This window comes from Suricata suricatta, chromosome 12, assembly GCF_006229205.1.
Source record: "Suricata suricatta isolate VVHF042 chromosome 12, meerkat_22Aug2017_6uvM2_HiC, whole genome shotgun sequence".
Lineage (NCBI taxonomy): Eukaryota > Metazoa > Chordata > Mammalia > Carnivora > Herpestidae > Suricata > Suricata suricatta.
In genome coordinates, this window is record NC_043711.1 from 1,332,432 (window position 1) to 1,346,169 (window position 13,738).

General features: G+C 61.4%; 3 protein-coding genes and 1 long non-coding RNA gene across 6 annotated transcripts in view; 1 reads left to right on the top strand and 3 right to left on the bottom strand.

The window, feature by feature from the left end:
* Window positions 1–423, top strand: part of AMH (anti-Mullerian hormone) — a 2,684-nt gene extending 2,261 nt beyond the window's left edge. Inside the window, exon 5 of the mRNA XM_029916401.1 lies at window positions 8–423. Within this exon, the coding sequence (XP_029772261.1) occupies window positions 8–335 (328 nt within the window). The 3' untranslated portion in view covers window positions 336–423. The remainder of the gene's footprint in view (window positions 1–7) is intronic.
* A 174-nt stretch (window positions 424–597) lies between these two features.
* JSRP1 (junctional sarcoplasmic reticulum protein 1) lies at window positions 598–4,817 on the bottom strand. Of its 3 annotated transcripts, none has more exons than XM_029917721.1 (7): window positions 4,080–4,817; window positions 2,992–3,138; window positions 2,613–2,650; window positions 2,324–2,453; window positions 1,829–1,999; window positions 1,215–1,306; window positions 598–1,074 (listed from the first exon to the last, which is right to left on the bottom strand). In XM_029917721.1, exons 2-7 carry the CDS (start codon window positions 3,107–3,109, stop codon window positions 616–618), a joined length of 1,008 nt encoding a protein of 335 aa, XP_029773581.1. In that variant the 5' UTR covers window positions 3,110–3,138; window positions 4,080–4,817; the 3' UTR covers window positions 598–615. The 3 variants fall into 3 exon arrangements, with proteins under 3 accessions (XP_029773581.1, XP_029773582.1, XP_029773583.1); XM_029917722.1 differs by having other exon boundaries at window positions 599–1,114; window positions 4,080–4,815; XM_029917723.1 differs by having other exon boundaries at window positions 599–1,102; window positions 1,212–1,306; window positions 4,080–4,814.
* Window positions 4,818–5,041: 224 nt separating this feature from the next.
* LOC115274012 lies at window positions 5,042–10,887 on the bottom strand. Its single transcript, XR_003901046.1, has 2 exons — window positions 10,427–10,887; window positions 5,042–5,491 (listed from the first exon to the last, which is right to left on the bottom strand). It is a non-coding gene; the product is annotated as an uncharacterized LOC115274012 (long non-coding RNA).
* Window positions 10,888–11,680: 793 nt separating this feature from the next.
* PEAK3 (PEAK family member 3) overlaps window positions 11,681–13,738 on the bottom strand; it is an 8,255-nt gene continuing 6,197 nt past the window's right edge. The window contains exons 9-10 of the mRNA XM_029916402.1: window positions 12,872–13,092; window positions 11,681–12,406 (exon numbers count right to left, since the gene is read on the bottom strand). Of these exons, the coding sequence (XP_029772262.1) occupies window positions 12,183–12,406; window positions 12,872–13,092 (445 nt within the window). The 3' untranslated portion in view covers window positions 11,681–12,182. The remainder of the gene's footprint in view (window positions 12,407–12,871; window positions 13,093–13,738) is intronic.

Genomic DNA, 13,738 nt, shown 5'->3' on the forward strand with positions numbered 1-13,738 from the left:
AGCGCAGCGCAGGGTCCGGGGCGGCCGACGGGCCGTGCGCGCTGCGCGAGCTGAGCGTGGACCTGCGCGCCGAGCGCTCCGTGCTCATCCCGGAGACGTACCAGGCCAACAACTGCCAGGGCTCGTGCGGGTGGCCGCAGTCCGACCGCAACCCGCACTACGGCAACCACGTGGTGCTGCTGCTCAAGATGCAGGCCCGCGGCGCCGCCCTGGCGCGCCCGCCCTGCTGCGTGCCCACGGCCTACGCGGGCAAGCTCCTCATCAGCCTGTCGGAGGAGCGCATCAGCGCGCACCATGTGCCCAACATGGTGGCCACCGAGTGCGGCTGCCGGTGACCCCCGCACCGTGACCACCCCCAGTGGCGTCTCCGCCCATATTTATTCGGACCCCAATCATCGCCCTAGTAAAGACCAGCAAACACTGGCTGACGTGTGTGTGCATTGGAGAACCTGGGCAGCTCTCCCCGGGCACGAGGGGTGGCGCGGGGGCCAGGCCATCCCCGACCGCGCTCACTGGGCCCCTAGAGCTACTATCTCCGCCATTCAGGCCCGGGAGGCTTCCGGCGCCGAGGCTCAAAGGAGCAGGCGGCCTCGGGGCTGCGGCACTCCATTTATTTCACTGCACCGCGGGAGCCACCGAGCGGGGGAGGGGGTTCCCAGGACTGTGTGTCACAGTACCCAGGCCTGACTCAGTCCCGCCCCTTGCCAGCCCGGTGTTTCTGGCGGCCTGGAGGCCGGTCCTCGTCGGGGCGCCGCGAGGAGCCCCAAGCCTGCCTCTTCCTGTACCCGGGGTCTCCAGAGTCCTGCGCCCAAGGCCGACGGCCCGCCTCGCGCGCCTCCCAGCGCCGCGGTCGGGCTCCTCGGGGTTCCCTGGCGGCCCGTGGCTCCTCCTGCTTCCGAGCCCTCTCCTCCCTCCGCAGCCTCTGCTCCTTCGGCGGCTTCTTCCGACGCCTCTCCTCCTTCCGAGGCGCCTCCTTGGGCGCGCGCTTTTCCCCAGCGGCCTCCTTCCCAGCCTCCTGGCTCCGGGGAACCTCCGTCTTCTCCTCCGCCTCCACCTGGGGCGCAGGCGGTCCGGATGGGGAGACCCAGGCCTCGGGCTTCGGCTGCCACGCCGGCGGTGTGAGATGGGGGGGGGGGGGCGGTCAGCGCACGCTTCCCCTGCGGCCCAGGCCTTTCCCCCACCGCCCGCGGTCACCTAAAGGAAGCGCTTACCGGGGGTGGGGGCGACGCTGGCTCCGGGGCGGAGCTGGGCGGTCCCCACCGCTCCGGGACAGGTGCAGGGGCTTCTGCCTCCCCAGACACAGCATCTTGGAGGGGAGGGGAGTCAGCCCAGACGCAGACGCCCACTCCATGTCCGTCCTCCCTGCTGGCGCCCTCTCCCTCCCCCCGCGCTTTCAGAAGGGGAGGCTCTGCGGTCTCCATTGCTGGGGCGCCCCCTTCCCTCCAAGTCGCCCTCATTCCAAGTGCAAAAGGGCTGGTCAAGTTTCTCCACTGCCTCTGGAGCTCCCTGGAGCACACACACTAGAAAGAGGGCTCACAGGGCCAGTCCCGGGGGAGCAGGGCCCGTGGGGGGTGAGGTCCTGCTCACCGGAGGAGGGAGGAGCGCCAAAATCGGACCGGGAGGGCGGGCCCAGGGTAAGGTCCCCGGTTGAGCGGGGAGGGCGCACAAGGTCGGTCGCGGAGCAGCGGGCGCCAAGCAGGCGGTAGGGGGACGAGCACTCCTCTCGAGATCCACATGGGGGGAAGAGGGACTAGCCCGGGGGAAGCGGGGGTCGGGTACAGCTGACCCCTCCCTAGGGCCGAGAGCCCCCCTGGGGGCGCGGGCTCACCGCGGCACAGCTGGAAGGCGGAAGCCAGCAGCGCCAGGAGCGAGGCGAGCACCAGGCACTTGTTGAGGGACAGGTCTCCCCAGGGCAGCTCCTCGCTCGGCGGCGGGGGCGGCGGGGGCCGCTGCGGGGCTGGGGCGGCCTGCGCCTTCCTGCGAGCGGGGCTCCGCGGGGCTGTGGGAGCAAGTGCCCGGCTGAGGACAGCCCCGCCCACGGGGCAGACCTGCCCGCCACGCTCGGCTCCGGAGCTTACCTGGGATGCGGAGAATAATCTAGAAGGTAACTAACTGAGGCTGAGGTTGTGTTACCATGAATTAGCAGAGGGTCCCAACCCTTTTAGAGACCAGTGGTGACACCTGGGGCAGAACCCAGCCGGCAGCCCCATTGTGCCCGTTCCCCTCCCCCTACATCCAAGGACCCAGCAGCTCTGGATCTGACCCCCCTGCTGGGCCACACCCACTTCCCCACTTCACCCCTACCTTCTTTCTGCAAACCTACTTGCTGCGGCTTTCAGCCTTTCTTTCCCGGCTCCTAGGACTGCTTTGGTCACAGGCTCTTTTTCTGTCTTCTTGAGACTGGCATCCGTACCGCCTTCGCGGCTGCCCTCGGCCGCCGGCTCTTGGGAATCCTATGAGGAGTCACTGGTGGCCTGGGGTGTTTCCTTTGCCTCTTGCCCCTGGGGGAGCCCGCGCCCTTCCCAGGAGGAAGAGAGAGCCACCCCCTTGCCCGGCACACCCCTGGCTCCAGGGGCATCCTCTGCTGAGACCCCAGGGCCCCAGCTACTCACATGGGGCCCGCTGCTATCATCAGCCAGCCTGGGCATCACTGTCGCAGGAAAAGAGAGAGAGTCAGGTCACGAGACCCCCAGGTCCATCCCACCTTACTGGGCTCCCGTTTTGCAGATTCCAAAGCAAACTGGCTTGCAGGCAGCGCCGCCCACGGGCACACAGCACTTTGCTGGCAAGCTGGGATTTGAATCCTGACCTGCGTGGCCCAGTGCCCACACTTCTGGGGCTCCGTACACATCCCCAAGGCACTAATGGACAGAGGTCAGAAACAGGGACCTCAGTTTAACCCAGTCCAGCGATGAGTCTAAGTCCTGGATGCTCTGATGCTTAGCCACCGGGCTCAACGGGAGGACAGGGGCCTGGCACCTCTGGGGGTACCTGGAACTCTGCCCTCCGGGGGCTGGGCAGGGCATGGGTCAGCCAGCGTGGAGAGGTCCTCGCCTGCCTGGCAGCTGCCCAGGCCTCCATCCAGATCCTGCAAGGCCCTGGTCGCCATGGAGACGTTGAGAAGCCTGGGATCTGGGGCTGGGGTGGGGGAGGGCTGCATGAGAGGTGTGTCACGCATTTGCTGCACCTGCTACTGGCCTGGGCCTGACCTGGGGGGCGCCGCATGTCCCCAAATGGACTGCCCCCCAACTCAGCCACTACAGACCCTCCTGCCTGGAGCCCCCCTCACCTGGCGAGTTCACACTCAGGCCTAGGGGCCAGCAGCCTTGCTTCATGTGCCCCCCTGCCCCCCCCGCTCCCCATAGCCCACCCTTCCTGAGCACAAGGAGGCTGCTGGGGCCCAGCCAAGACCGGGACGCGCCCAAGGTCACACGGAGATGAGGAAGGGCCCAGACCAGGACCCAGGGCCCAGGGCTGGCTCAGGTTCTCTGAGACCAGGAACTATTTTTATCCAGCGCCGGAAGCCAGTGGAACTGGCCAACGAGCTGCCAGCCCCTCCCAGGCTTCTGCCCGCAGGGGTCTCTGGATGGGCCGCGCCTGCCGTTCCTGCCCCTCCCCCCATGATCCCTAGATCCAGAAGCTCACCCAGTGGCCAGGACCAGCCTCCCTCTGGCCAGAAGGAGGGGGTGGCCTGGGGCCCGGGGAGCTTCCTGATCCCAGTGCTGGGCCCTGCCTCCTCCCATCGCCTCTGTTCCCATAGGGCAGATGAGGAAACTGAGTCTCTGGAGAGAGCCGTCAGCCAGAGATAAGAGGGAGCTTGGGGTCGAACCCAGTTCTGTCGATTTCCCAAAGCCATGCCTTTGGGGTCTCCAGCGTGTCACGTATCTGGCCAGAAAAGTGACCCTTGCCTGGGGCTGGAGCACGGCATAGGGAGAGGGGCCTGACCAGCCGCAGGTATGAGCCCTTAGGTATGTAGGGTGGCAGCCACAAGAGTTGGGGACCCTCATGGACCTCAGAAATGCCCTCCCCACACCCAAGGGACCCCCACCTCTGCCCAGGCCTCCCCCTGCCCTACTTACTCCTCAGCCGCCACAGTGAGCCTGGTGGACAGATGGAGGGTGGCCCCCAGACAGACAGCAGCAGGTGGCTGGAGGCCCCAGCCTGGGCCAATGAGCTCAGCAGGCTGGAGCGAGAAGGGGGGGAGGCCCCGCCGCGAGGCTGCTGCTGCGGTGTCCCCCGCGCTCAGCGCAGGACTGGGCACTGGCCCAAGGGTGACCCCACCAGCACTTCAGCACAGAGCCGCCGCTGGGCCGGCCACGGTGGCCTGGGACAGCCGCTTCCTGTCTCTGAGCCTCAGGAAGGAAGGTCCTGAAGGTGGTGGGAGCACCCACCGAGGGTCGCTTTGCTTTCGCACTCGAAGTCGGTGGGCAGGCCTAGGAAGCCCTGACTCTGTGCCAGGCTCGGCGGCACGCCTGTGCCCGCGGCCGTGAGGACAGGGTGCCAGCTGCGAGGCCTTACTTCCCGGAAACGACGTGAATCCACGTCACCTGGATTCCACGTGAAGCCACCACTGCACAGCCATGGGCACAGTGGTGCTGCTCCCACCACCGCCAACTGCAGAACATTCTGTCTCCCCAACAGCAACCCCCTCCGCTTTAACCATCGCCCACGAGCCCCCTCCCCGTCCGCGGAGGAGCCTGTCCTGGACGGTTCACATAAACGGAGTTCCACCCCGTGCGGCCTCCCGTGTCTGGTTCCCTCCCTGAGTGTCGTGTGTTCAGAGTCCACCGTGGAGCGGCGCGGCGGGGGGCGCCTCGCTCCTGCTCGCGGCTGAGGGATGTGCGCGTGCGCGGTGGACGCCCCTGAAGGGCGTGCGCGTGCGCGGTGGACACGGTCGTCTGTGGGCGTGCGCGTGCGCGGTGCGCGCGGTGCGTATCCTTGCCCAGGCCTCGACTGGGTGGGATGAGGAGGAGAGGAGGTTTGGGTCTGACCCCCGGGTCAGAGCCCGTCTTTATAAAATGTCGAGATTTTGTTCCTCATGGACTTTTATACATTAATTTTTTATTGTGGTAAAATACACGTAACATAAAATTCACCATCTTAGCCCTTTCCAAGCACACAGCTCAGCGGCATCAAGCACGCTCACACTGTCGTGCCGGCACCCCCACCATCCGTCTCCAGAACTTTCCATCTCCCCAAACTGAGGCTCTGTCCCCACGAAGCACAGACTCCCCCCACTCGCCCCACCCTGGCCCCCACCATCTACTCTGTGTCTCTGTGGACAGGACTCTCTAGGGACTCCCTGTGAGTGGGGTCACGCAGGACGTGTCCTGTGTCTGGCTTCTGTCACTGCGCACGGCGTCCTCCGGGTCCGTCCACGTGATGGCAGGTGGCAGGACGTCCTTCCTTCCTGAAGCTGGGTGATACCCCAGCGTGTGGACGGGCCGCACCGTGTTTGTCCTCCGTCCACCGGGGGTCGGCGATCGCGCTGCTGTGAACGTGGGCGTGCAGATACCTGTCTGAGTCCCTGCTTTGAATTTTTTTTCTTAAAGCCAGATTTACGAGCTATTTTACATACCAAACTCATCACCCATAAGAAAATTAGTTTTTAACATTAAAATGTATAAAGACAGGCACCCAGGTGGCTCAGTCAGTTAAGCGCCTGCCTTCTGCTCAGGTCATGATCCCACGGTTTGTGGGTTGGAGCCCCCCATGGGGCTCTGTGCTGACTGCCCAGAGCCTGGGTCCTGCTTCAGAGTCTGGGTCTCCCCCTCTCTCTCTGCCCCTCCACACTCACGCTCTGTCTCTGTCTCTCAAAAATAAATAATAAAAAAATTTTAATGTATGACAATAACTCAAAATTACATAATAATGAATTCCATTTAGTATGACAGAATTAACATTTCGAGCCCCAGGGGCTCATGTAGAATCCTAAAATGCCACTTCATCTGGAAGTGACCAAAACAGCCATTGGAAGTTACCAAGTGGCAAGCCAAGTGCGCGAAGAAAATCTGCCCGCGCCCTGCAGGAGCCGGCTGCGCAGACAGGACTCTGGGTAACGACCGCGAGCGGTCAGAGGTGAAAGTCATAAGCAAGCTAGTTTTCAAAGCACCCACGACCTTTTAAATACTCTAGACGAGCCATATAGTCTAAAATATGTGAAGAAAAGACATGATTTCTGTAACTGTGGGCCTGTGGTTCTCAGCCAGGTGACTCTGAGCCATGGTGAGGGGGGACATCACAGGCACAGCCCTGGGCGGGGCTGGCACAGGGAGCTCCGGGCATCGGGTGGGTGGGGCCGGGGATGCTGCTCCGCCCCCAGAGCGACGCCGTGAGGTCAGGAGTGCCGGAGGGAGACCCTGTTTAATTGAAACTGTCAAAATATCATAGAATGTAACACGCCATCAGAAGAGAACCTAGTGAGTGGCTCATACCTGGGGCACACGGTGGTGGTCACAGGAATTGCCCAGTGCAAACAGGTCCCTAGGGAGGGAGCATGGCGGTAGCATCGTGCAGGACTTGAGAGACTGGGGGTCTGGGCTCGGAGCGACCCCGAATGGAATCCCAATCAATTTTCACACAGCTAGGCCGTCATGTAAAAGGCACACAGTTGTGGGAAGTCTGCCTGCCCTCAGTCACAAAGGCCCTCACCCTCTGGGACCTGGTTCCCACTTTCCCTGGTCACCCCCAGGCTCCCACGAGGCCCCTGGGCGAAGGTTGATCCTCGGGACACACCTCTGACTCCTGTACTGCGTTAATTGTACCCCCCCCAAAACATGTGTTCAAATCCTAACACCCAGAACCTCAGAGCGTGGCCTTACTTGGGAATGGGGTCCGCTGCAGATTGGAGGCCTGTGTCCCCCCCAAATGTATCCGTTGAAACCTACCCTCCAGCGAGGTGGGGCCTCTGTGGTGATTGGGTCCTGAGCCTGGAGGCCCGGGCATGGGGTCAGTGACCCCGTGAGGGACACTGAGAGCCCCCTCCCGCCCTCCCCCACGCGAGGACACAGGGAGGGGCCAGCCATCCGGAGCCAGGAATGGAGTCCCACCAGGTGCCGAATCTGCCGACACCCAGATCTTGGGCTTCAGTCTCCAAAACCGAGAAATAAATTTCTCGTTTATGAGCCTCCTCCCCCCGCCCCCACGCTGGTGTGTGACATTCTCTTCCAACAGCCTCAACAGGATGGGGTTCTTGTAAAAAGAGGGGACTTGACAAACACACGCACAGGGACAAGATGATGCAGATACACGCAGGGGGGCGGGGGACAGGGGCGGACACAGAGAGATGAGGCCCGCGCCCCCGGGAGCTGCAGCAAGGACCCTCCCCTGCCCGGGGCCTCCGGGGGGGGGGGGGAGAGGCGGAGGGTGCCCTGCTGATGCCTGGGTTCCAGACTCTGCCCTCCGGAAGGTGTTTTTAGCCCCACATTGTGGTTATTAGTCACAGCGACTGCGCAGAGAAACAGGGGTCCCCTATGAGGAGGCTCCAGGCTCTCTTCTCCATCTTCAAAGGCACATCCTGAGACCTGCACCCAGGGGTTTGCAGCAGGAAAGAGAGAGCCACTTTGGGACCCCTGAGGGGAAGAGGGTGTGAGCAGTGAGTCACCACGGGCATGAATGCTGGGCGAATAAGGTCCCCCCAGGAGCCACTGCGAAACCTGCTGAACCTGTCCCCCCGCATGGCTGAGGCCAGCGGCCGCTGCACCCCCAAAACAGACGTGCTCTTCCTTATTACACAATAAACCCAAACTTTTAGAAAATGTACACAGGCTCAGAGAAGCTCCAGCACACAACCGTCCAAATCCAGACACCGGCAGCGACTGGGTGCTTCCCTAACCCTCACTGTAATATCATTTCCGTGCTCATCTTCTAAAAACTAGCATCAGCAATGAGGATCTGAGCATCTTGGTTTGTAAACTACATTTTCTTTTCTCTTAAGAGTTTGTTACGGTTTGGGAGACCTGGGTGGCTCAGTCGGTTGAGCGTCCAACTTAGGGCTCAGATCATGATCTTTTTTTTTTTTTTTTAATTTTTTTAATGTTTTATTTATTTTTGATACAGAGAGACAGAGCATGAGAGGGGGAGGGGCAGAGAGAGAAGGAGACACAGAACCAGAAGCAGGCTCCAGACTCTGAGCTAGCTGTCAGCACAGAGCCCTATGCGGGGCTCAAACCCACGAACGTGAGATCTGACCTGAGCCAAAGTCGGAGGCTTAACCGACTGAGCCACCCAGGCGCCCTCAGGTCATGATGTTGAGGTCCGTGGGTTCGAGTCCTGCATAGGGCTCTGTGCTGACAGCTCGGAGCCTGGAGCCTGCTTTGGATTCTGTCTCCCTCTCTCTCTCTCCCTTCCCTGCTCACAGTCTGTCTCTCTCTCTCCTAAAAATACACATTTAAAAAAAAGAACAAAGTATATAGATAAATAAGTGCTATGAAATTAGAAAGAGCAACATATATGTACACCTTTACAAATATATAAATATATGAAGATATATATACTGCAGACTATTTTATGAACACACATATGGTACAAACACAGATATTAAAAATATATACAAGGGGATCCTGGGGGGCTCAGTCGGTTGAGCATCTGACTTCGGCTCAGGTCAGATCTCAGGCTGTGTGTTTGAAACCTGCATCAGGCTCTGTGTCTCCCTCTCTCTCTGTCCCTCCCCTACTCATGCTCTGTCTCAAAAATAAATACACATTAAAAAAATTTAAAAAACATATATATATATACAAAGAAATGTCTGTGAGAAATATGCCTGTATGCATCTATTTTTTTAAGTAATCTCTAGGCCCGACATGAGGCTCGAACTCAAGACCCCGAGATCAAGAGTGACCCCCCCCCCCCCGGGCTGCTCTTGTATTTAGCAACAGAAATTCCACAGGAGCGCAGGTACGGCGTGGCGAGAACGGCGTGCGGGCCCCACGGGGAAGGAGACAGGGCGGCGCCCCCGTTGTGCTCGGGCCGCGGCCTCTGGAGGTTTCTTCCTAAAACCTTTGGGAAACCCTTGCAGCACCGCAGGGTGAAGCAGGGAAGCGGCTCCGGGGAGCGCAGCGTGGAAAGTATAAGCGAGAGGAAGACCCAGTAGGCTCCCGGGAGACACCCCCCCGCCCGTTTCTCTGAACACGAGTGTTTACCGGATTGTCACCGTGCCGCCAGCATGACTCGGTGTCCTGCGCTTTATCACACGGCCGCAGATGCGTGTGTGGATTTGTGGCTGAATTCCAGCCGTCGGAAGCCGTCCTTGGGCCTGACGCGCAGCCGGGCTGTGGGCCCCGCGCTCAGACTGGCTGGTGACTGTTTACGTCCGGTTTGTCTTCCTGCTCACGGGCCGAGCCCTTCTGCCCTGTCGTCCTAGGAGTGAGGACCGGAAGAGGGAGCCCGATGTGGGGCTCGAACTCATGGACCATGAGGTCATGACCAGAGCAGAAATCAAGACTCACAGGCTTAACCGACTGAGCCACCGGGCGCCCCTCTATTTTTACTTTTCAGCATTTTATCATGACAATGTGTAAATGTGTAGGACAGGTGAGGACACTACACAATGAACCCCCCCCACGCCTGCCACCTAGATGCTGCCAGGAACATCGCTGTGATCAGTTTGTCTGGTGCCCAGCCGTCTGTCCGTGGCTCCATCTCCCGTCTTCCTTTCTGAATTTTTATTTTTTTCTTTTTTTAAAGGACAGCCTTTCTTATTTATTTACTTACTTCTTTTTATTTTGAGAGAGAGGGTGTGAGCAGGGGAAGGGCAGAGAGAGAGGGAATCCCCAGCAGGCTCTGCACTGTCGGCATGGGGCCCGATGTGGGGCTCGAACCCTCGAACTGTGAGATGCTGACCTGAGCTGAAATCAAGAGTCAGACACTCAACCCACTGAGCCCCCCAGGGGTCCCTCTAAATTTTTGTCGCAAAGTTGGCTGCCGACACTGAAAGGCTTCCGCGTGCGCACCACCCGTCACGGGCCCGGACGCTAAGCCCTCACCTCATCCTGCGTGGGAGGTCCTCGGGGCCAGTGGGACAAACCGCCACCAACTCAGGGCTTCGAACCACACACACCGATTCGCTGACAGCTCCGGGCTCAGAAGTCCCAACCGACACTCAGGCGCGGGCAGGGCCGGGGCCCCGGGGCCCCCCCACCTCAGAGGCCTCCCCCTGCACTGTGTGAGATGACGCGGCCACGCGCTCCAGAACTAGGACGTCGACGTTGAGGGGGAGGCTGTTCATCAGCCAACTCTACAAATCCTTTTCAAAACTCAGAGTGAGACCCCAGAGTCCCCGGGGCCCCCAGATACCTAACCGCACCACCCTGATCTCACCAGGACGCGAGGCCCGGGCTCTCCATCTGTACCGCCGCCTCTGCTGTCCTTACCAGCAGCTCAGCTCTCACCACCCCCAAGACGCCCTCCCTGATTGCCTCTTTCCTACCCTGCCGTCAAGGGGTCCCTCGCCTCTCACAGACGGATCTTCCGCGGCCTGATTTCTGCCGTGGTCCCCAGCGAGGTGCTGGAGGGCGGCCGGCAGCACCTCCGCGGACCCGGAGCCTCCGGGCGCAGGGTCTCCTTCCTCACAGACAGACGACATTTGCAGGTGCGCTCAGAGTAGACAGAAAGGAAAACATGACATTTGCGGGACACGGGGTGGGGTCTTGGGACATCTGCGGTTGTCATGACTGAGGGGGCTCCTGGCATTGAGTGGTGGGGCTCAGGGAAGTGCTCAACGCCTCCCCGCCAGTGCCCAGAACGCCCCCAGACACGGTAACAGGAATTCATTTCTGGCTCAGCAGCTAGATAGGGGCGTGCAGGAACCAAGCCCCATGACCAGCAAGCCCTTCCGTGCGGACGAAACCCGGAAGGACGCTCCGACCTGGCCTCAGCGTCCCCAGGGTCCCGATCCTCGGCCCCTCCCCCCCACCCGGCCAGTGAGGCCCAAGAACACGTTCCTCATCCCAGGCGCCCCCACCTCCCTGACAGCACGCGGAGGGAGCTGGCCCCACATCCAGAGCCCGCCCTCCTCAAGAGGGTGAGTGGCACTGCCCGAGCTGAAAGGCCTGGCCCGTCCTACCCGACCCCACGCCTACCCCCTTTTCTCTCCAACCTCGGCTCTTTTGCTGCAATTTGGTTTTTACCAAGAGCTTACGGTTTCCTCCCCGCTTTCCACCCACAACGATTCCAAAGTAAAAGAGCGCTTTGGCCACAGCAAGAAAGGGCACAAAGCCTGTCGATGAAGGGACCCTCACCCCCAGAGTGTCACGTCTCTCGAGGAGGTTCCCCATGGACTGAAGAGGGCTCATCTCCCTCCCCAGACTCCGCCCTGGCACAAGACAGTCACCCATGTGGGTGCTGAGGGTCAGCTAGGACCTCTGCGGCTTTCCGGCCCCAGGCATGGGGGTCAAACACCACGTGACCCAGTGACAAGTGGCAGGTCTGGATTCTGGACCCTTGGCACCGAATCACTCCTCGGTGTAAAACACTGGAGGGCCATCAAGAGACAACCCCCCCCCCAAACTTAGAGGCTCTTCCAGCCTCAAGAAAACAGGGCCTCCGTTATAACAAAGATCCGAATCCTACCAACGGCAAGGCTGTAGAAGCAGCACCCCAGGGCGGGTGGGAGGAGCCCTCACCACCGCACAAGGAAAGCATGCGTCTGTGCACAACAATGGAAAACAATCAGAAAGTTCACTATCGGCAATCCACCTGCTTTTAATTTTCCCCGAGAACTGCAACTCTAAAGTAAGTCATGGATCAAATATTCTCCCCCAGGAAAATTCTCTGGTTGGCCCACCACCTTCAATTCTTAGTTTGAGGAGAGTCGTGACAATGCATAGACGGAAGCTGTAAGTTAGACATTCTTTTCTTTGGGAGTCCTGAACGTAACCAACACTGTGATGGGCACGGAAGGGGATACGGAGACTCGGAGGGATTAGGCGAACGCGCTCTGGAGTAAGCTCCTCCTGGCAATCAGTCAAGGTCCCTTTGGAGGAAACTTTGTGGCTTTAACCCAAAAGGACACAGCAGACTGAAATAAAAATGAGAGGCAGGAATTCTGAAGACAAAGAAATACGAGCTGCTTCAACTCTAGGTAACGCTTCTTTTGAGCCTCTGTTGAAATCTGCCAGAAACCTAAACCCATGAAACAAAGCAGGACCTGCAAGAAACAGCACTTTCCCCGGTAAGCCCAAGAGTTAGCTCGCAGAGTGCGCTTCCGAATTTAAGCGCAAGGAGTGGCACTTCTGCCCGCGGAGGGTCCGGGGCACGCGTGGAAAGGTCAGTTTCCCCGCGGTGACGCCCCGCGTCCTAGCACCGTAGGGTAAGGCCCTGAGTCCATCAGATGAGAGCGTCTCTAACCCTGAAGACTCGGTTTCTAATTGTAGCCGGCTGAAAACGTGAAACACGAATGCAGAAAATCCTCATTAGGCCCGATCCCTTCGGGGTGACTCCTGCAGGTAATCCTGCCCTGGGGGGCGGCTCTGGGACCCCTCCCACAAATACCTGGGGCCTCTGTAGTCGCCCCAAGCCGGTCTGGGGAGGGACGCCCGCTGAAGGAAGGGACGAAGAAAGGGGGGACCAGGGCGGAGACCCGGCCTCCCGCCTCCCGAAGACTCACCGAGCGAGGCGCCCCGCCTCCAGGGCCAGCTGACGCGGGCTGGGACGCGCAGCGCGTGCTCCGGGCCACGGCGCCCCGCCCTCCGAGCGACGCAGAGCGACGCCAGGGGTGGGGGGCGGGACACAAGGCAGCCCCACCCCAACCCCGCGCCACCTACCAATCAGACGCCGAGGGGGCGGGCACGCCTGCGTTTCCATGGGCTCCGCGGCCCCGCCTCCTCGCGCGGCCGCGCTCCAGGCAGTGTGGGGCGTGGCCCGGGCACAGCGCCTATAAAGGCGGGCGGCGGCGGCGGCGCCATTTTGCGAACGGCGAGCAGCGGCGGCGGCGCGGAGAAGCGCAGCGGAGGTTTTCTGGTTTCGGACCCCAGCGGCCGGATGGTGAAATCCTCCCTGCAGCGGATCCTCAACAGCCACTGCTTCGCCAGAGAGAAGGAAGGGGATAAACCCAGCGCCACCATCCACATCAGCCGCACCATGCCGCTCCTCAGCCTGCACAGCCGCGGAGGCCGCAGTAGCGAGAGGTGAGCGCCCCGCCCCCGCCCGAAGCTTCCAGAAGCGCGGGCCCGCGGGTTGCGGGCCGTGGAAGTCCGGGGAGCACGAGGTCCGTCCCTTTGTCGAGGCCATAATCGCGGCGGGGGCGGGGCGGGTGCCCACCCTTTCCCCCTCCCGGTGGTCTTTCGGGGTGCCCGGGCCCCGGTGGCGACCGGATTTGGGGGCGCGAGAGACCCCGGTCCGCTTTGGGATGCGGGGCGCTTCGGGTTGATGGGGGGGCGCGGTGTCAGGGATCGGGTCGGGGACGGGCTGGCCCGAGGCCGAGTCAGGCTCGCGCGCGACCGTGTTGTCGTTGATCGCGGGGCCCCCCCCTCCTGCCACGCGGCCTCCCTCGGGACACCCCCATCCTCCGGGACCGCGTCACGTAGACAGCCGCGGTTCGGGGGACCCCCGATGGGAGCCGCGCAAGATGGAGGCGACTACGGGGCCTGTTTACGCCGCGCAGCAAATGGCTGCTGGCGCCCCGGCTGCGCCGATTGTGAAAACCTCCCTCGGGGCCGAGGGCCGCGGCTGCCGCGATGACGCAACCCCGGGGGCGGGGGGGGGCGCCTCGCTGGCCGCGCGCCCGCCCGGGGTGCCGCCC

Coding starts and splice junctions, on each gene's coding strand:
- JSRP1 (XM_029917721.1), bottom strand. CDS start 3,109: ATGGCGACCAGGGCCTTGCAGGATCTGGATGGAGGCCTGGGCAGCTGC. Junction 2,651..2,991: donor CCCGGAGGGCAGAGTTCCAG/GTACCCCCAGAG, acceptor TTCCTGCGACAG/TGATGCCCAGGCTGGCTGAT. Junction 1,307..1,828: donor CGCCTTCCAGCTGTGCCGCG/GTGAGCCCGCGC, acceptor CTCCCCTCCAAG/ATGCTGTGTCTGGGGAGGCA.